Source organism: Mustela nigripes, chromosome 13 (genome assembly GCF_022355385.1).
Source record: "Mustela nigripes isolate SB6536 chromosome 13, MUSNIG.SB6536, whole genome shotgun sequence".
In the NCBI taxonomy this organism is placed as follows: domain Eukaryota; kingdom Metazoa; phylum Chordata; class Mammalia; order Carnivora; family Mustelidae; genus Mustela; species Mustela nigripes.
The window spans coordinates 104,482,883-104,505,861 of record NC_081569.1 but is presented as its reverse complement, the minus strand read 5'-3'; the positions used below and the strand labels follow the sequence as shown (position 1 = coordinate 104,505,861).

The 22,979-nt window shown below is 36.4% G+C and overlaps 1 protein-coding gene across 12 annotated transcripts in view; it reads right to left on the bottom strand.

The window, feature by feature from the left end:
- Positions 1-22,979, bottom strand: part of KIAA0586 (KIAA0586 ortholog) — a 140,218-nt gene that overhangs the window by 54,278 nt on the left and 62,961 nt on the right. For 8 of the 12 annotated variants that reach the window (XM_059373298.1, XM_059373305.1, XM_059373297.1 and 5 more), the window contains 7 exons: positions 22,666-22,825; positions 21,228-21,447; positions 20,466-20,707; positions 19,440-19,516; positions 13,223-13,357; positions 10,628-10,805; positions 256-413 (listed from right to left, as the gene is read on the bottom strand). In XM_059373298.1, coding sequence (XP_059229281.1) covers positions 256-413; positions 10,628-10,805; positions 13,223-13,357; positions 19,440-19,516; positions 20,466-20,707; positions 21,228-21,447; positions 22,666-22,825 — 1,170 coding nt within the window. The remainder of the gene's footprint in view (positions 1-255; positions 414-10,627; positions 10,806-13,222; positions 13,358-19,439; positions 19,517-20,465; positions 20,708-21,227; positions 21,448-22,665; positions 22,826-22,979) is intronic. The other 4 variants (XM_059373299.1, XM_059373309.1, XM_059373303.1 and 1 more) reach the window with 3 other exon arrangements.

Below are 22,979 nucleotides of genomic sequence, written 5' to 3'. Positions count from 1 at the left end.
TAGATGACAAGCACTTTATATATGTTATTTTTTAATCTTTAAAATAAAGATGAGGAGACTGAGGCTTAGAAAAAGGCTATGTGTTCAAGGTCACAGCTAGAATCCTAAGAGCTAAGATTTGTATCCAGGTGTGAATCAGTAAATAAAGGAAACATGACTACAAAGACTCTATGCTCCATACAGTATACTACATGCTAAGACAATATTGTTCCCATTCTCATTTTAAGTAAAGTACAAGAGTTTTTAATTGGATACCTGATGAATATCTTCAGCAGCTCCTGATAACTTAACATTATTTTCTTGTGCTGTCAGAAGTGTTGTGGGAAGTGCAGGATTAGAATTTGGCTGCAACTCCAATTCTCCCAAACTCATTGGACCATGACTTGCACATGAATCTTCATAACCACCACCTGCTATCAAAGATATAAACAAAAAGTAAAAATTGTTTAATTTATCTTAGAAAAGGAACAATTAATTGACTAAAATTACCAATATTTCTCACTGTGGAATAAGAAGTAGCAGTGTACTTTAACCAAAATAATTTGGTACCAAGTCTTCATTGCAATCAAAACAAAGCTTGTAGAGAATGCACAAAGTACCTCAGTGCAGACAAGTCTATGGACTATTCTAAGGTTCCAATCAACAAGTTGCTAATGCAGTCTACAACCAACCCCGCTCTTTCACATCAACTCTTAACATTCCAGCTTACCTTTTCTATCAGTAAGAGTCAGTAGAATATTTTCTTTCTAAAATGCAGTGTGAAAACAAGGGGAAATTTCCAAGCTAGAAAATGTTGTTATTGCTTAGCTCTGTTCTATAGACATTTTTCTTCAAATAATCAAGTTCTTTTCTTCATCCAAATGGCATCTTATCAATAATGGCATCAAATCAATAAAAAGAAGGGAATAGGAGCAGAACTATCAATGTATCTAACAATATCATGGTATCTTATACTCCAAGCACTTTCACATACATTATCATTTAATTTGAATATTATAATCATTCTGTTAGATAGGCAGGTGAGATAGTTTTATCCCTATCATTTACTGACAAAGCTAAGGCTCAGGGAAGTTAACGGACTACCCAAAAAAGCAGAGAGTTAGTAAGAGGAATTCTGCCTTTGGCTCCGGTCATGATCCCGGCGTCCTGGAATCGAGTCCCACATCGGGCTCCTTGCTCAGCAGGGAGCCTGCTTCTCCCTCTGCCTCTGTCTGCCATTCTGTCTGCCTGTGCTCGCTCTCTCCCCGCCCTCTGATAAATAAATTTTAAAAAAATCTTTAAAATCCTCATTTTCCAACTCCCATTGTTCTTTATTTTACATTCCTCCTGAAATATCTCTAAGAAAATTCTGTTTTTCCTAATTAATGCCACCTTTCGAATATTTAGCACAGTGTAGTATATCTCACTGTAGTCAACAGAAATAGATTTATATCTGAAGTATCATACATAAACAAATTCTTTCAAATGAAATAGTATCTTAAAGACATCATAAATATTTTCCATCCAAAGTCAGTGTATTTAAAAAAAAAGTCAGTGTAGGGGGTGCTTGGATGGCTCAGTAGGTTAAGCATCCACCTTTTGATTTCAACTCACATCATAATCTCAGGGTTGGGAGATGGAGCCCCTGATTGGGCTCCATATGGAACCTGCTTAAGATTCTCTCTCTGACCCACTTCCCACCTCTCCCTCTCTGAAAAGGGGAGAAAAAAAAAAGTAAGTGTATTGACAATTTCTTTGGTACAGCTAATAAATTACCCTCTGATCTTTTATATTAATCTCTATTTTTAGATGAGTTTTACAAAAAGCAAAATATACACCTTGAGTTTTAATTTTTACCTTTCCAGATTCAATCTGTACAAAACAATTTCTCAAAATTATTACCTATTCTATTGTCATTTAATTATCTAGCATATGATATGATTAACTTAATAATGATAATAATACCCATCATTCAGATAAACTATTGTTCCAAGCCTTGTATACTGGCTTTTTTATATTCTGATATATCTTATTCTATTCATATGTCACTTTTCCAAGATTTTCCTAAGGCAGGCAAATGAATTAAGATAAAAGAATTAGCACAAGTAATGTTAAAAGAGAAGATATTTAAAACTGTGCTGATAATATGGTTATATATCTAGAAAAACAAGAGACTCTAGTGAGGAAAAAGAACTCTATTAAAACTGAGAAAAGAATTTGGTAATGTGACTGATAGATAAATATATAAAAATCATTGATTTTTCTCTATATTATACTAGTATCCACCTAAAAACAGAAAAAAACACCTTTACTATAGTGACCAAAACTTTAAAATAATTAAAAATAAGATTATTAAGAAAAGCATAGAATCCATATGATGAAAATTATTACATCTTATTGACAAGAACAGAACAAGATATGAATATAATATGATATACCATAAAAATATTAATTCTTCCAATATTAATATATAACTTAGTATAATTCCCATTAGGGTGGTTTTTTAAAATTTTTTTTTTTTTTTCTTCAGCAGAGTCTACAGGTCCTGGTTCTATTCTGCGTGCAAGAGATCTTCAGTTTCCCTTTTTTGAACTGAAATTAAGGACTAATTTAATTTTTTTTTAATTTTTTAATGATTTTATTTATTTATTTGACAGAGAGAGAGATCACAAGTAGGCAGAGAGTCAGGCAGAGAGAGAAGGGGAAGCAGGCTCCCCGCCAAGCAGAGAGCCCAATGCGGGGCTCGATCCCAGGACACTGAGATCAGACCTGAGCCGAAGGCAGCGGCTTAATCCACTGAGCCACCCAGGTGCCCCTTGTTTTGTTTTATATTTTATTTATTTATTTGACAGACAGAGACCACAAGTAGGCATAGAGGCAGGCAGAGAGAGAGGGGAAAGCAGGCTCCCCTCCGAGCAGAGAACCCGAAGCGGGGCTCGATCCCAAGACTTAGAGCCGAAAGCAGAGGCTTTAACCCACTGAGCCACCCAGGTGCCCCTAGGGTGATTTTTAACAGAAAAAAAGTTTTATAGTTTATATAGAACAAATGCCTGAGACCTGCCAACAAAAGTATGAAAAAATTTTTGAAGCGGAAACTTGCCCTATCAGATAACAGAATGTGCCATAAAGACACAATAGTCTAATGTTTAAGTTCATAAAGCATTCAGATTACTTATAATAAAGAATCCAGAAAAATATTCCCACCTCTATGAGAATATACAAACTGGTCGATATTTTAATTCAGTAGGAAGAAAAACAGCTTATATATTAGTTGATGCTGACCCAACTAGCTATTTATGTGGAAGAAAATCATATTGGGCTTCTACTTTACATCATTTGAAAAAGTTAATTCCAGATAGACTTAAATATAAATACACTAAATAATGAAAAGCTCGCAAGAAAATCTACAAGACTACAGGTATAAACTTATGTTAGGAGAAACCTAATCAAGCCATAAAAACACATAAAGTATAGAAGATAGAAATAACTATATAAAAAATTCTGTTACCTATATGGCAAAGAAAGACCATAAATAATGATAATAAATTCAGTATAAATTTGGAAAAAGATGTGCAACACAGGTGATAGAAAACATCTAAAATATAGAAATAGTTATTACATGGTTTTAAGAAAAATTCAGACCCTAACAGATGGAGAAAGAACTTAAGTAGGTAATTGACAATTGAAATAGTTATTGTATGGTTTTAAGAAAAATTTAGACCCTAACAAACGGGGAAAGAACTTAAGTAGGTAATTGACAAAAGAGCAAATCCAAATGGCCAACAAACGTGAAGACAGAAATGCACAGGCAATCAGAGACTAGTGATTTCCATAAGATTTATTGTATAAAAACAAATGCAGGGAAGTGGGCATGATATGATCTCGACTTGTAAATTAACAGCACACACACATATCATATATACCTACCATGTATACTATACATGTGAGTGTGTCTATGGACAAAAACAGAAAGATTACATGCCAGAATCTTAACGTGAGTTAGCTGGGGTAAGGCAAAATATGGGATAGGAGAAAATGTGAGCATGAAGAATGGATGGCAGTCACACTAAAAAAGTAGTCTATAATTTAATATATAATATAATCACATTTTGTTTTATGTAAGATTATATGTGGTTAATGTATGGTATAAAGAAAAAATTCATTAAAAAGACACAAAGTAAATTTTGATAAAAGACCTAAATGTAAAAATCCAGAAGGTATATAATCAACTATCTCCCCAAAGTGTTCAAAGCATGTAATAGCTTTCAATCCATAGAAGACCCTATTGTTGAACATCTATTTACTATGACCTAGGTGATACAGACTCTGTTAGATGACAGGGATAGGACAGTGAACAAGATAAAGTTTTGTTAGATTACAAATTAGATTACAGATTAGTGTGACAAAAGCAAAATTAGGCAGGCAACATTAGAGAACTATGTAGAGAGCATGTATGACAGGTATCTAACCCAGTAATAAAGGGTCAGGTAGGAATTCCCTGAAAGCTATCATAACAATGCTAAATTTGCTCAACACCACAAATGGTGTCACTTCTAAAAAGCATACTCATTGAGTGTGGGCGTCTTGTCTGTATAATGTAATTTAGCTCTTTGTAACTATTATATCATTCACATCAAATTTATCTTAACTTGAAATCCCTAATTTTACTTTTCTAGCATCTTACTGCAATGAAAAATCAACCTTAGACACTTAAGACTTTCAGAGAAGACTAAGTCCATCCAAAATTGCCAATGCCAGCAGCAGCTTTGGGTTTGTCAAACCTAATACATTTTTCCATTTGTATGAAACCCAAAGGTGCCTCAACTTCAACATGCTTAAAGGCCCATTCATCCTTATTTCCTCCTAATTCTACCCCTACTCCATAGTCCCCCTCTCTCAACTCAGTGAATGGAAATTCCACCCAACCAACCATACGGATATGTTTTCCTTTCTTTTGCTTTTCTCATATTCAAACTAAGTCTTGTCCATTCTCCTTCTTGTCTTTCAAATCTCCCTTTTTATATTTCCTCACTCTTGAATAATGTTTTACCAGCTTTACCGTAATAGCTGTCCAACCAGGCTCCTTGCCTCTAGCCTTAATCCTTTCCAATCTTTTCATCACACTGTACCTCAGATGATCATGCGAAATAAAAGACAAAGATCATCATATCAGTCATTTACTTATAATCCTTAATGGATCTGTGAATATCATAAAACATTCAGAATTGATAGAAATTCTGAATTTCTGAACATTTCCTGAAAATTCAAGACTGAATTTTTCATGGGCATAAATATAAAACAAGATGGGCATTATTTTCTATTTGGTTCACAAATGGATCCCTATCATCTCAAGAGTAAATCCAAAAACTATTTCATATATTATTCAGGATTTTCTAGGACCTAGTTTGGGCTCACTACTCCAATCTATCCTACGCTCTAATTCATGGATAAGATACTTATATTTCCCCGATAAAGTCTTGTTATTTTCTTTTCTTTTTCATTGTCTCACTGCATATTTGGCCCACAAGGTCTCTCCTCATTTACTACACAGCAAACATCTGTTCATCTTCAAGAATCCATTTTACGTAAGCGTCCTCTCATGTACAAAGTCTTTTCTGATTCCCCTCTCCAGATACAAGTGACCTGTACCCCATTCTATACAAACATCAAAATAACTACAATTCATTGCATATTTATGTCCTCTCATCTATTACTTGTACTAGAGAAAAAAACTCATTATGGATAGGATCTTACTTGGTTTTATATTCCTAGCTCCCAGAATATGGTTAGAGTATAGCAAGCACTCAAAAAATATTTTCTGAGTGAATAAGTAACAAATGAATGAACTGGATGCTTATTGTACTCCACCATTAAGATTCAATATCATATCGACTTGTGGGAAACCTCTGAGGTTTCATGTATGGGTAGAGTCATCCCCTGCAGTCCCACAGCAATGTGTATTGTACTAATCACACAGTTCTTTCTTGTATTTCTCTTACAGTAGTTTGTAAACTTCCTTGAGAGTAGGTGTCTATCATCTCTGTATCTCAAGTACCTAACACCATAGTAATATAATGTAGTTCCAGATACATAGTAGTATTCAATAGAAGTTTTCTGAATAAATGAGAGCTATAATTGGTAGTGTATTCCAGAGTCCTCACAATTCATTCCAAAAATACCAGTTTACATATTAGGATTCTAAGGCAACTCTTCAAAACTAATTTTGCATCTTTTTGTTACTCAACCCAAACTGAGGGCCTCGGGATTAGGAAGAGTGGTAGGGAAATATAGGTTGCAAATAGGATACTTTCTGAAAATGAACAGAAGTGGAGATATGCAAGGTAAGAACTGATGAGCCTCGACAGGTAAAGTTATTTAAAAAACAATATAGGGACGCCTGGATGGCTCAGTCAGTTAAACGTCCAACTCTTGATTTTGGCTCAAGTCCTGATGTCAGGGTTGTGGGATCAACGTCGGCATCAGGCTCTGTGCTGGCATGGATCCTGCTTAATTAGATTCTCTCTCTCTCTCTGCCCCCTCCACCTCTCTTTCTCTAATTAAAAATATATATGTACATATATAAGGCATGAGATTAGTCACAGCAGAAATAATGATACATGGTATTCATTCTTCTGTAGTAACCACCATGTGCCAAAATACTTAAAACAAGAGGAACAAGTTAGTTCTCTACAGGCATAGTCCTTCTAGGCAGCTGTGGATAGTCTATTTCTATTGAATCCCTATAAGAAGGTATTTTTACATACTCTAGTCATTATTAAAGAGAACACCACTTACCATGTGGTAAGTACTGTGCTGACTACTTTATATGCATTGTCATTTACTATTCCTAATAACCATAAAGGGTGGACACTATTTGTGGTAACCAGCCTCTAAGATGGTGTCCTGAATCCTGTCTCCTGGGGTTCATAGCTTTCATCATCCCCTACTACATCTTATTCCAGGATTGCTCTGTGTTATTGATAGAATGTGGAAGGAACGATGGCATGTCACTTCTGAGATTAGGTTATGAAAGACTTTGTGGTTTCCATCTTGATTGCTTACTTTCTCTCAGATCATCTTTGTGGGAGGCCAGCTGCTAGGTCATGAGCAGTGGAACTGGGGCCTCCAGCCAGCAACCATGTGAGTGAGCTTGGAAAAAAGATCTTCCAACTGTAGTGGAAGCCTTCGGATGACATCAGCCTCAGAAAACAACTTGACGGCAACTTCAAGGAAGATTCTGAAAATTACCTAGCTAAGCTGCTACCAGATTCATGACTTTCAGAATTGTGTGAGAATATAAATGTTTCTGTCTTTGGTTGCTAAATTGTTGGGTAATTTGTTAAATAGCAAGAGACAACTAATACACTAATATTATCCCCACTTGATAGATGAAGAAACTTGGGCTCAAAAATATATATTTTTAATTTTACTTTTTTTATTATTTGGAAATTCTAAGGCAGACATTCTTCCTAATACTAACTTTAAAAGAGAGCCTCAGTTAACAAATAGAACACACAACCCATATATAAAATGAATGAGTAGGGTTTTTTTTTTTTTTTAAATGAAGTAAGAACTGTAGTTTCAACATCTAAACCACTATCAAAAATATTTTTTAATCTGCAAAATGCACAATTGCAACAGCTTTCAACTACAGCTAATTCACAGTGCAATATAACTGAAACACACTGGGGGGCCCATAATAAATTCTGAACATTTCCTTATTTGGTTTTTGTAAATGAAGCAGATTAATTCTATTCCCAAGCATATAGGAAGCAGACAAATGAATTAACTCAAAGGGTCATTGACAGATTGCTTCATAAAATGTTGCTGTTTTGAAAAGAAATGTGATCCATTCATTCACTTCATTATAGATATCTAAGACAAACCACACTGTAATTTACCAATACATTCTGCTTATATCAATCTAACAAAATAAGTCCCTACAAAATTACTGGCCTCAAAGATAGTAAGTTGCTTGCCTCAAAGTACACAGAGCTGGAACTCAGACTGATATCTGAAATTCCAAAAGCCCAAATTCTTAGCCACACTCTGCTAAATTGCCTCATCTATATGCTCGATCTTATATTATGCCACAGAACTTACTGTTTTTCCCTATTAAACAAATACCTGCAGTGTACCTACTATTATAAGCCCATTGTATGGTAGATAATATGCTAGGTTCTAATCAGAGGAATAAGCAGGGACTAACTAGGATATATCCTCATGTATTTTATTCTATAATAATTTAACAAGTACCTAGTTTTTCTCAAGTACCTAGCAGCTGTCAAGTGAGCTGTGAGAGCCACCTAGTGTCAATTCTGTTTAACTGCAATTTGCAGATAGCGAGATACCAATACAACAAGCAAAGGAGAGGGGGGAAGAGCAAACCAAGAAACACACTCGTAACCCACTCATAACTACAAAGAACTGATGGCTGCCAAAGGGAAGGTGGGGAGGGTGGTGATGAAATAGGTGATGGGGATTATGGAGTGTGCTTTTTTAAAAATTAATTTTATTAACATATAATGTATTATTAGCCCCAGGGGTACAGGTAAGGAGAGCACTTGTGATGAGCACCCCTGATATATGGAAGTACGGAATCACTATATTGTACACCTGAAACTAATATTTCATTGTATGTTAACTAACTGGATTTAAATAAAAACTTCAAAAAGTCACATTTTATGCCATTTTAAATACTACTCATTTAGGGGTGCCTGGGTGGCTCAGTCAGTTAAATGTCTGCCTTAGGTTCAGTTCATGATCCCAGAGTCCTGGGATGGAGCTTCACATCGGACTCCCTGCTCAGCTGAGAGTATGCTTCTCCCTCTCCCTCTGTTGCTCCCGCTGCTTGTGCTCACTCTCTCTCTCTCAAATGAATAAAATCTTTTTTAAAAATCCTATTAGTTTAAAAGAATGTAAAATATTTAATGCCCTCACTATGTGCACAAAATGAGAAATAACTCCAATCTTACTTTATATTTATTCTCCTGGAAAATTTAGTCTTGAATTTCTCTTAATTCTGAATGGTACAAGGTGTTCACCCAATATAAAATGGAGATTTTAAATACTCTATACTAATGTTTTTCTGACTTAATGCATTTCCTTTTCTGATCCTTGGAAAATCTGCAAACCCCCGGAAGTTCTTTTCACTTAAGGGAATGCAGCAATGGGCATGGAAAAATCAGCAAATGAGAATACATTTGCTCCTCATGAATTTGCTGATTCCAGATTTGCAAATTCACCTACTCAATAAAATTTACTTCTAATCCCCAAGTCAACAGTTGCAGTGATTTTGTGATCATTCACAGACATGGGTAGACTAAAAAAACTTGCATCACCCATTTACTAGCAGAGGCTGAACCAAGGTGATGCTGTTTTCTTATTTCAGCTCTTATACTATAAACAAGGGTCCCTTTTGCTGTCTATTTACTGTCTGTTCACATCTTTGTGCTTCTTGTTGGTGATCTGTGGTTTCAAGTGGCCCCACTCAGACTGCTGAAGTGCCATCTGGTGTCTTAAGTGCACAAAGCTGTGACAGGCCTTAGAGAGAAAATACATGGATTCCAGAAGCTTTGTTCAGGCCCGAGCTACAGTGTTGCGGACCCTGAGCTCAATGTCAATGAACCAACAATATATATTACAATAAATTTCTTTAAAAAGAAACACACATTAACACAGTTACATATTGATCAGTTGACAAAGATGTTATGATCAGAGGCTTGCAGGAATCTAGGCTGTATTTTCCCCAAGGAGCAATGGGTCAGTATTTACTAACTCAGTGTTTCTGATGACTCCACAGATAGCAAAGATAATAAGAATCAACCATATATGCTAGTGATCAGTATTCTCTCTTCTATTCTTTTTTAAGATTTATTTATTTATTTATCTGACAGAGAGAGATCACAAGTAGGCAGAGGCAGGAAGAGAGAGAGAGGGAAGCAGCCTCCCTGCTGAGCAGAAAGCCTGATGCGGGGCTTGATCCCAGGGCTCTGGGATAATGACCTGAGCTGAAAGCAGAGGCTTTAACCCACTGAGCCACCCAGGCACCCCTCTCTTTTCTATTCTTATTTCCAAAGTGTTATAGCAGAAAGTCTGGCTAATGAGGTTCTAAACTAGTCATGAATACACTGAGCATTGTGTCAGAAATCCTTACAGTGTAAAGAATGAATTTCTAGAGGATTATCTAATTTAACCTTGTCCTACACAAGATATGTTCTGTCACAGTTTGGTGTTCTAAATTATATTTTTTCTAATATATAGTAAAATAAAATTAAATAAATAAATAAATAAAATACATCACTATTAAAAAATTTTAAGTATATGTATGCCTATTACCAAAATTATCCCATGCACCAACCAGTGGCTCACGTACTAACACTGACACCTGAATCACATCTGGGAAAATATATAGACCACAAAAAAATAGTCATTACTAAACTTTTCAATAATGAAGACCCTTTTTAATAAAGAAATTTTGCCCCTACCTGAAAATAGCAATTTTCTTAATTCAGATTAGGATCACTATCACAATTATAACACAAAACAGAATATGGCATTCAGCCTGGAAACAGTACAAAGGAAGTGTGATGGGATTCAAGTACATTCTAATAAATGCTATATCAAGAAGCAATATTTTGGTGTATACCTGCAACTGTGTCATATTGCTGAGATAATGGCTGAGGAGCACATTTTTTATCCGAAAACTCTGCATTAGTGGCAGGTGACTGCATAGAGACAGACTGTCCCAGTAAGATGTTCTCTGCTGCTGCTGTCAGCCTGGGCCTTTGTCCTTCACTAAGTTCACCTGCACTGTTTTCCAAGTCCTATAAAAGGTAGCAACAATTGTTAAAACACTATGTTAAAATCAAGTCAAAAGAGCAAAAATTTGTCAAATACCATGAACTTGACTGCTTGAAAGGTATTGTAGGAAGTGCTTATTACACACACACACACACACACACGCACACACTCTAATGAAAGACAGCCTTAAAAAGTTAGATTGATCAGGCATCTAGCAATAGGCTTTGTTGCCAATACCTCATTTTTTATGAAGTTAAATAAGCATTATCTTGCTTTTCAAACTCCAAATTAGATAGCAAAACACCTAAGAAAACTTTTATGATTTAAACTAAATAATGGCACACATTGCATATTGTTCATACAGCTTCAAATTATATTTTTCATTCTTCATTAATGTAAACTGCCTGAACTTGTTAGGGTGAATCTTATAGTTAAGTGACATAAACATTACCCTTATCCAAATAATTACATTTTTTTATAAGTACCTAAGTTGAAGAAGACTACTTTCATTATATTAATAAAGTTCTTCCCCCTCAGAAAGTACACAATACATTTCTTTATCAAGTATATAAAATAAATTTAGGGTGCCTGGGTGGCTCAGTTGTTAAGTGTCTGCCTTCAACTCAGGTCATGATCCCAGGGTCCTGGATCAAGTCCTGCATGGGGCTCCCTGCTCAGCGGAAGCCTGCTTCTCCTTCTCCCACTCCCCTGCTTGTGTTCCCTCTTGCGCTGTGTCTCTCTCTGTCAAATAAATAAAATCTTTAAAATATATACACATATATATAAAAAATAAATTTTACAACTAAAAAAATTAAGACTTCTATTTTCTTTCTGTATTAAAAATTATGTATGTGATCACTACCATATTTTGTGACTTAGAAATATTCTATGAGTTTACTTATTTTTTTTTTTTAAATATTTTATTTACTTATTTGACAGAGAGAGATCACAAGCAGGCAGAGAGGCAGGCAGAGGGAGAGGAGGAAGCAGGCTCCCCAATGAGCAGAGAGCCTGATGCGGGGCTCGATCCCAGGACTCTGAGATCATGACCTGAGGTGAAGGCAGCGGCTTAACCCACTGAGCCACCCAGGCGCCCCATACTTATTAAGAACCGAATAAAAATTCCAGGATCTGAAAGTTCTCATGTTTCTCACTGAAATGGGATTTAATTTCAACCAAGTGTTTTTCTAGAATATATGAAGAAATCACTGCTGAAACATCTTCAATGTAACTATAAAATTAACTATGGCTCTGTTAACTATAAAGTAAAATCTAACTTCTTAGCTCAACATTCAAGGTTTTCTATAATTTTCCCAAATTTTTGTGTATTTCTATCTCCTCTAAGGCCCTAATGTGACTTTTTTTAGGAACATCAATTACCCCAACAACCTCTAAATAGAACAGGATTGTTTTGCAATTAATATAAAACCTTTGGAGACTCTTTGGCAAAATTTAGAACGATGGCAGATACACTTTCCCTAGAAATTAATTAGGAATATTTCATAGTGCCTCTCTTACTCTGCCACTACCATATAAATTGTTGGGCAATAAACAGTACCTTCTCTATTATGAATCAATTTTCTAGGGTGCTTGTAATTGCTGAGCTATTTAATACCTTAATACTCTAGGACTCTACTGAAGCCTTAGCTTGCATACTTACAAAATGCTCTCATACTCATAAGTATCATTGATCTTGGCAACAACCCAGATGGCAGACACTGGTGCCCCAGACTAAGAGATCAGGGAACACAAAAGCCCATCTAGGATGAAAAGGTGCAGCTGAAACCGGATCAGGATTCATTCCTTCTCCTATTTCCCTCCAAACACCAGGACTGGATTATAAAACCTCCAAATTCTTTCCTACATATCATACCTTGTGACCTTCTTGCCCAGAATATCTTAATAGCCTCTACAGTGCCCAAGCCTTTCCATCGCTTAAACAGTTCTTTATGATCATCTGGTTCAACCAACTTCTCCAGACTTTTCTCTTTATCCAAAGTGCTTGTCACACTGAGCTATTCAATACTTTCTAAAAATTTTGATCCATTATTAACTATAGAGTAATTGTTAGGCCCTTTTCTCCGTACAGGACTGTGAGCGTCCTAAGGGTAGGGGTTCTGTCTCCTTCATCTTTGTACGTTTTTCAAGACTGGTTCTGGCACATAGTGGATATTCAGTAAATGGCTGAAGAAAGAAAGAATGACTGATCGTCACAGATCATCTAAAAGGGCTTTGGTTTTTTTCAACTGTAGAACAGGAGGGCTGGAGCAGATGGCCTAAACTCTAGAGCTCTGATTTCAGGCTAAAGTTACTATAAAGTTGACCCCTGAATAAGTTGAAGAATTAGCATGCTTTCACTTTAAGTAGGAATATTTTTGTTATTTTTCCTGTATTTAGACCAAACCAAAAGAAAACAAAAATTATTAAGGTTAATAAGTACCTCTGAATGATAGACTGCTTGCTGTGAAACCAAGGAGTCCTGGTTTTGTTTAGCAAGAAAAGAAAGAATTGCATCTGCATGAATTTTTTTATGGGGCATCCTAATCACTTGTCCTTCACTGGGAGGATCATCTTCCTGAATGAAATATAAAGACAGTTAATATAATTAAAAATCCTATGAAACACTGCATTTTTCTTGATTTATGATTAATGAAATGTAGCAGCCATCATGAAAATGGTCATATTAGCACTTTATGGAAAGAAGGTGGACTCTGTTTTCATCAGTTCTCATTTTCATTTGACTATACTAACAAGTCTTTAGTATGCCTCAAATAGAAACAACAATATAAAATAATTTGGCTATACTTCAACTGGACATTTAGTATAATATACATGCAAATTGGACCCTCGCTCTGAAGTGACTGAGTTATCATGATTCATAAATGTTTTAGGTAGGGCCATCAAGTTTTTGGCTTACACAGTTTCCTGCTTCATATTTATGCAGCACCCAAAGCAACACCATGGTGTGGTGATAGGGACAGAGCACTGAAACCTGGACCACAGGCAAAAACGAAAAACTATAGAAATATGTTAAGGCACCTATAGACCTCTGATTGTCCCTTTGCCTGTGGGCTGACCTTTGGTACTTGGCTAGGGAGCAGGTACTACAGCCTTCCCCGGAGGACCCAAACTAGGCTTCCTGGCACCTTAAATAAGACCTGTCCCAAAGATGCAGGACGGTATGGGGCTCAGAGTCAGAGAAACTAGATTCCCTTGTAAATCCAACAATTTTTTAAAAAAGATTTTATTTATCTATTTGACAGAAAGAGAGAGATCACAAGTAGGCCTCTGTAGGCAGAGCGGGGCGGGGGGGTGGGAAGCAGACTTCCGGCTGAGGAGAGAGCCCTATGCTGGGCTCGATCCCAGGACCCTGAGATCATGACCTGAGCCAAAGGCAGAGGCTTAACCTACTGAGCCACCCAGGCACCCTGTAAATCCAACTATTAACAAGATTTTTAACTCCAGCAGTAGTACTTTTTACTTAACATTTTACTAGTAATGAAATAAAGTTTATTAATTCCAGATTACTGTCAGTCTTTATCCCCCAGCTGTATATAGATAAATGTCTGTTGGTGATATGACTTAGGTTGTTCTTGGATTTTTAGGATTATACTTCTGCACTTGACTTCATTATGAATTTGTAGCATATCTGGGGCACCTGCATGGCTCAGTTAGGTAAGCCTCTGCCTTCAGCTCAGTTTGAGATCCCAGCATCCTGGGATCAGCTGGAGTCTGTTTCTCCCTCTCCCTCTGTTGTTCTCCCCACCCCACACTCTCACTCTTGCTCTCTCTCTCTCAAATGAATAAATAAAATCTTTTTAAAAATGAATTTGTAGGGGTACCTGGGTAGCTCAGTGGGTTAAGCCTCTGCCTTCGGCTCAGGTCATGATCTCAGGGTCCTGGGATCGAGTCCCGCATCGGGCTCTCTGCTCAGCGGAGAGCCTGCTTCCTCCTCTCTCTCTCTCTCTCTCTCTCTCTGCCTGCCTCTCTGCCTATTTGTGATCTCTCTGTGTCAAATAAATAAATAAAATCTTTTTTAAAAAATGAATTTGTAACTTATTTGATTTAGGCTTACCAAAAACATTAAAAGTTCAGTTTCAAATGAAGAAAAAAAGAGATGTTACCATTTAGTCCCATTTGGGTTTAGCTATTATTTTAAACAAACTTACAAACTCACTATAAACTTAAACATTCTCTGGTCCATGATAAAGTTCTAAGGATGGGTAAAAATACCATAATGACATATTAAGTAAACCAAATGTTAGTTTAATGCTTCTCTGAAAATAAAGACATCTCATTTTTGCCTTCCCCACATATTATTTAATAAAAGTGATTTTCGGGGCACCTGGGTGGCTCAGTGAGTTAAAGCCTCTGTCTTCGGCTCGGGTCATGATCCCAGGGTCTTGGGATCAAGCCCTACATCGGGCTCTCCGCTCCGCGGGAAGCCTGCTTTCTACTGTCTCTCTGCCTGCTTGTGATCTCTGTCTGTCAAATAAATAGATAAAATCTTTAAAAAATAAAAAATAGAAAAAAATAATAAAAGTGATTTTCACTCTCTTCATAATGATTCAATGACTTGCAATAGAGAAGTACTGTGAGACAAGTAATTGTACCATTAAAATCTTACCAAAAAAAATCTCCTTAATGCATTATTTTACACCCCTGTATATAGTAAAGCAAATTGTTTTTAACAAATTTTGTTACTTGGATATATTAATTTCCAGATTCAGCATCATTATACGATTAATGATATCCTTATTATAGATCCTATTAAGTATCCTTAATAACATAAAGATGCTACCTAGCCTCCAAAGCTGCTTATGGACTTGAGAAATCTCCACCACACACAGCCAGCCCCTTGTAACTTAAGCTTTAGGATTCAGATAGCCCAATTAGAACTCAAAATATACAGTTAATAGCTTAAAATGAAAAGTAAAGGTATCACATATCTGTGTAGAAAGAGTTGTGTATCTGTCACTGAATAGCTATGTGACATGGACAAGCTATTGAACCTCACTCAACTTCATCTGTAAAATGAGATGTCACATATAACAAAGGACATACATGAGAACACTGGGAACTTTTTCAAAATATACAGGTCTAGGCTTCTAACTGGCCACACATACACACCATATAACTCTCATGACCTACCAAATCCACCTATCAGAAGCTGGAACCAGCATGCATATTTCTTAAAACCTCCCCCAGTGAATTTAATATATAGTCCTAGTTTATATCAGTTCAAGTGGCTGTTTCACAGGAACTTCTGGCATTATGATTACAAAGGGACAGAAGGACATGACTTTTCAAAAGTACACCAATCTCTCTGTTTTCATCAAGTATAATGGAGAGATATTAAGGCCACCAGACTTTACTTTCAGATTTACCAAACTCTTTGAAACTACTAAAACATGGACAAAGTATGTGAAAATTTACATTTCAAGACATGGGACATCAGGTAACAAAAGACAGTGGCCCCTGAGAGATAGAAACGAATCAGGAGGAGCACCTGGGTGGCTCAGTGGGTTAAAGCCTCTGCCTTCGGCTCAGGTCATGATCCCGGGGTCCTGGGATCGAGCCCCGCATCGGGCTCTCTGCTTAGCAGGGAGCCTGCTTCCTCCTCTCTCTCTCTCTCTGCCTGCCTCTCTGTCTACTTGTGATCTCTGTCAAATAAATAAATAAAATTAAAAAAAAAAAAAAAGAAAGAAACGAATCAGGAGAGCCCTGTGACTGCTCCAGATCACTGCCTGTGGGAGTTTCCAGGCTCCCAGAAAAGTGAAAGCTGCACAGGGAGAGAACTCTGGAGATCTGCAGAGGGTCCACTTTGAGCACTGAAAACTGATCAGCACATGCATGTGAGTTAACCATGTGAGGCTAAACTAAAGACTAGCTCCAACAAGTGCCCAGGGCGTGTACACAGGCTAGAGTAATAGTTGTTCCTACCAAGCAGGCTGGAAAACCACATTTAATGAGGCACTGGCTGGAGTGCCTACAAGGGTCTTGCCTCCACGGCAGGGAACGAATAGCCTTAGAGTGAGTACTGCTCTGGTCTTGCCTCATTAATCTTTAAAGCCAGACTCAAAAGGGTAAAACTGTCTTTACGCAATTTAACCATATGCCTGAGGAAAGCCCAAAACTCTGCAGATTCTTGTAATTCCTGTAAAATATAATTCCTATAAAACATAGATGCAAAAGCCAACACAAAATTTTAGCAGATCAAATTAAACAGCTTTTCTTTAAAAGTTTACCATATACCTACCACATATCTATCCAATCCACTCCTAGGGATTTGCCCAAGAGAAATGAAAGCATACGTCCATATAAAACTTGTACATAAATGTTCATAGTTGCTTTATTTGTGATAGCCAAAACTGGAATCAACCTAAATGTCCACTGACAGGTGAACAGACAAATTGTGGTACATCCATACAACACAGCAATAAAAAGGAACTAACTATGTTACACACTACAACATAGATGAATCTCAAAATAACTGTGCTGAGTTCAAGCAACCAGAAAAAAAGAATATATACCACATGATTTCATTTCTGTTATTTTGGAAAATGCAAATGAATTATAGCTACAGAAAGCAGACCAGTAGCACGGTAGATATGTGGGGGGATAAGGGGACTGATAAGAGATGAGAAGGACAAATTACAAAAGGGCATGAGGAAACTTTGGGAAGTGATGGATGGTGATATGTTCATTATCTTGACGGCTTTACAGATATATACATATGTCAAAAATTATCAAACTTTGTTAAAAAGAGCAAAAATAACAGCAATGCTTAGCAAAAGCTATAGATAAAGGTAGATGAGAGTTGAGTACAACTGCCTTCCCTTCCTTGAGTGGTTAAAAATATAAAAAAGGGGTGCCTGGGTGGCTCAGCTGTTTAAGCATCTGCCTTCAACTTAGGTCATGATCCCAGGGTCCTGGGTTCGAGCCCCACATCGGGCTCTCTGCTCAGCAGGGAGCCTGCTTCCCCTCCTCTCTTTCTGCCTGCCTCTCTGCCTGCTTGTGATCTCTGCCTGTCAAATAAATAAATAAATTCTTTAAAAAATATATGTAGATAGATATAGATTGCTATTCCTTAATAATATTTCAAAAGAAAATTCCTATTATCATTTCTGTATTATAGTTCTATGTGGATATGTGATAATTGATATTACATATATTATAATACTAAGTGATATTACACATATTGCAATAATTGTAATTATATATATAATTTAAATACACACATATATGTAAGTAAATATATACATATTTAAAATATATGTACCTATTTAAAATATATACCTATTTTTTAAAAATTTTTTTTAATTAAAAAAAATTTTTTTTTATAAACATATAATGTATTCTTGGCCCCAGGGGTACAGGTCTGTGAATCACCAGGTTTACACACTTCACAGCACTCACCATAGCACATACCCTCCCCAATGTCCATAACCCCACCACCCTCTCCCTATCTCCCCTTGCCCCAGCCACTCTCAGTTTGTTTTGTGACATTAAGAGTCTCTTATGGTTTGTCTCCCTCTCGATCCCATCTTGTTTCATTTATTCTTTTCCTACCCCCCAAAGCCCCCACGTTACATCTCCACTTCCTCATATTAGGGAGATCATATGATAGTTGTCTTTCTCCAACTGACTTATTTCTCTAAGCATAATACCCTCTAGTTCCATCCACATCATCACAAATGGCAAGATTTCATTTCTTTTGATGGCTGCATAGTATTCCATTGTAAAATATATACTTATTTTATATATATATTTTTTAAATAGGCTCCATACCCAGCATTGAGCCCAATGCAGGGCTTGAACTAATGATCCTGAGATCAAGACCTAAGCTGAAATCAAGAGTTAGCTGCTTAACCAACTGAGCCACCCAAGCACCCCTGAAATAATATAAATACTTTCTTAAAGATTTATTTATATATTTGATAGAGAGAGAAAGTCTGTGAGAGTGGAAGGGGGAGGGACGGAGGAAGAGAGAGGGAGTAAGGGAAAGAGAGAGAGAGAGAGAATATCCTCAAGCAGGCTCCCCACTGAGCATACAGCCCAATGCAGGCCTCCATCCCAGGACCCAGAGATCATGACCTGAGCCAAAATTAAGAGTCAGGCACTTAACCAACTGAGCCACCCAGGAGCCCCCATAATCATGTTTTTAAATGGCAACTTCCAAAGAGCTAGGTAATAACTAGGAAGTACTGGTACTACTATGTCCTATTTCAGTTTCTTTTTCTTATGCCAAAGAATTCAATTATTTTTAGCACAAAGAATTATAATCCTGATTAGGGAAAAATAACAAATATATCCTAAGAGAGCAGGTTAAACAGATAAAGCCCTGTTTGAAATATTATAAAGGCACTATACCATATGACAATTTGACTGGGCTTGATTTTCATTACTTAATTGTATTAACTGTATATTTTTCAACTACTGGATACACAGAGGTTAATAACTTTCATTCTCATAATTATGATAATGAAACATACAAAAATGATAATGAAATGTGCAAAGCTTAAATTCCTTCATGGATATTTTATTAAATTTTATACCTGTAACTCAAATATCTGAGAGAAAACCCTGATCGATGGCAACAAATTCATCAAAATATTCTTTGTGTCAGAATCAATATGGAGCCAATAATTTCTTACCATCTCAAGGGCGTCTTGCAGAGTACTGGATAAGCTATCATTTAGGTTCATCAGATACAGTCCTTCGTCTCCTAAAACTACAGGTTACATTGTAAAAATTTAGAAAACAGAACATAAACTTAGTAAATAACCTGACCACAAAGCCATAGAATTTTACATTTAAACTTACACAAAATACCGTTCGTAAATAATACTGTTCATAAATAATAATAATTCACAAGCTACTCAATCTCACACTTTTTTTAAAGTACATTTTATAACAAATATGAGAATTTCGTTTTACCTACCAGCTTGTCAGAAATTAAAAAGAGCTATAGATATCAGTGGTAACCATGAAACTGAGAAAGAGGCATTCCTAAATAACATGATGTAATATTTCTAAAGAGTATGTTGGTAATGTACCACTATTTTAAAGGTGCATATTCTGATTCAGCAATTCCACTTCTAGGAGTGTGTTCAAAGAAATTAATCAGATAGGTGCACAAAATATGTGTGTAAAAAATGGTTACTGGAGAGTTAGTATGGAAATACTAAAAGCAAACTACATGCCAACCACTATGGCATTGTTTTAAGAGACCACACACAACTAAAAAAAAAATGAGGTATGGCTAGATATACTGATATAGAAAGATGTCCACAATATCTTATTAGGTAAAAAAAAATTCGGGTTTCAAAAAATTCAGGTTTCATATATAGTATGATCTTATTTTTAAAGGTAAAAATACACCCCCACAAATACATATACATACGTATTTAGGTATCTACATATGCATAGAAAAAAACAGACTGGAAGGACATACCCCAAACTATTAAGAGTGGTATTATTTTTGGAAGGTGAGATTTGTGAGCAAGATTTTCCTTTCTTCTGAAGTTAAGGCATAGAAAAGTTAAAGTGCAGAGTCCATATTCTTTCTATTATACCACGTTTAATCTTGAAACTTAAGTAAAAGCACTTGGCATAGAAAAGTATTACTGAGGAATTATCATAATCTAACCAGTGAAATTAATTGATACAAGTTAACTTACTCTTGGGAGTCCCTCTTTGACCAAAGTTAAATAGAATCTCTCCTTCAGAGATGGGTCTATCCAGAGTCTCCGTTTCAGTGACAGTAACGCTGAAGGTGCTCTCTGTTGTTGATGAATCAGAACCTGGCATCTGTGTGAGGGAAGAGGCGTTGGTGCCAGGAAGAAGTGGGGGCTCTGGAGGTGCAGGCTGAGCAGGGAAATCCACACTCTCAGGTTCTTCCTCCTTGGCCACAGACATTACACTAAGAAGAAAAAGACATATTTTGCATTTAGGTCACTGAAGGCCTATATTAATTTTTATATTAAAAAACCAGATTCAAATGCTTCCCTTAGCAAAGTACTTCTATAATCTGCACTACTATAATTACCAAGATTTATTTTTCTAAAATTGTTTTCATGCTTTAATCATAGACCACCTTGAAAGTTCTACCATCTCTCAGATAAATCTGTATGGTAATATAAAAGTTAACCGATCAGTGTAAATGAAGATTTGCTCTGGAGAGAAATCATTTTCTGTTTTATGAACAATATTATGACAATATCTATTTTAATCTGTTTCACAAGAAAATGTTTTAAAAAAGAACTAAAGGCATAAGTAAATCTGGTGAAAATTTTAAAAATTTGAAATTCATGAAGCTTCTTCCTACAAAAGTATAAAGTAGCTTGTGGTTTATAAAGCTTCATCATTTCTGATGTTTTTAATGGATTATATATGTCAACAAAAGAAATGCAGTTACTGAAAGGGAGTATGTCCTCATTTACATAGCTCTCGGATGAAGTTCTTCTTGAAGAGAGCTAGGATTCTCTTCTTCCAGTGGCAGGTCTCCGTCACTCCATGGCTTAGGAAGCTCTGGACCTGATGGCTTCACTTTATCAACGGAAATCTCTGACAAAGTTGGGGAAAAAGCCACTGCAGGAGGAGGGGTAGTAGCAGGGGTAACCGCTGGAGTATTAACAAGTGTGATGGCAGGCGTTTCATTTCCTAAAGATTTTTTGTTTAAAAAGAAATTGAAAGATAAAAGTCAATAAACAACTCCATAGGAAGGCAAGCTATGTTGCTTCAGGAATTTCTTAACATCTGGGTGTACAAATAATGGCAATGATGATGATGATGATGGCCATTAATGGGAAAATTCCCAAATTAATTTAGTAACGTATAAGAATATAATCTTGAAAAGACCCATCACTTTTATACTGCCATGAACTGAAAAGTAGTATTTTTTTTTTAAAGATTTTATTTATTGGGGTACCTGGGTGGCTCAGTCATTAAGCATCTGCCTTTGGCTCAGGTCATGATTCCAGGATCTTGGGATTGAGCCCTACATCAGCCTCCCTACTCAGCCGGAAGCCTGCTTCACCCTCTCCCACTCCTCCTGCTTGTGTTCCCTCTCTCACTGTCTCCATGTCAAATAAAATCTTAAAAAAAAAAAAAAAAAAGACATGTACCTTTAAAAATATATACATTTTGGGGCACCTGGGTGGCTCAGTGGGTCAAAGCCTCTGCCTTCGGCTCAGGTCATGATCCCAGGGTCCTGGGATCAAGCACCATATTGGGCTCTATGCTCAGCAGAAAACCTGCTTCCTTCTCTCTCTCTCTCTCTCTTTCGGCCTGCCTCTCTGCCTATTTGTGATCTCTGTCAAATAAATAAATAAAAATCTTTTAAAAATATTTATTTATTTATTTATTTGAGAGAGAGAGAGAGAGAGAGAGAGAGAGCACGAGGAGGGTAAGGGGCAGAGCGAGAAGCAGACTCCCTAATAAGCAGAGAGCCCAATGTAGGACTCTGGGATCACGATCTTAGCTGAAGGCAGATGCTTAACCCACTGAGCCACCCAGGTGCCCCTGAACTTAAAAGTGGTCTAAGTGTGTATAAGATCTTATACTTTTTTAAGTTTTTTTTTTTTTAAGATGCTTTGTTTTTTTAACTAATCTCTAAGTTCAATGTGGGGCTTAAACTTACAACCCTGAAATCAAGAGTCACATGCTCTACTAACTGAGGCAGCCAAGCACCCCTAGATCACATACTTTAAAAAGTAGCAAACAATTTCTTAGTTTCCTTGCAAGAAAGGATGATTTACTAAAACCTAGTAAGCAAAATGTATGTGCATATTAATCTACAAAACATCTTATAAAATAAACTATGTAATCTTATGTAATAGTTATCAGATGAAAACTGATATACAGAAATAAGGTTTCTACCTTTTCCAGCAAATATTTCTTCTGCAGGAATAGCTAAATCATGATCTGAATCATAGGGAGAAGAATCTGGAGTTTTTACTAACACACTTTCCTTAGGAGGTGACGAAGGTGAGCGAGGAGGAGTTGGCTGTGGGGTAGCCACTGGGGTACATACTCTTGCCTAAAATAAATAAAACAAGGTATTGATAATCACTCAAGATCGTATAATCACCCAAAACCGATAATGTCCAATAATGAAATGAGTTCATTCAAGATTACAAAGAATTTAAATGAATGGGAGGAAATGGAGCCCTACCTTGAACTTCTAGCTGTGA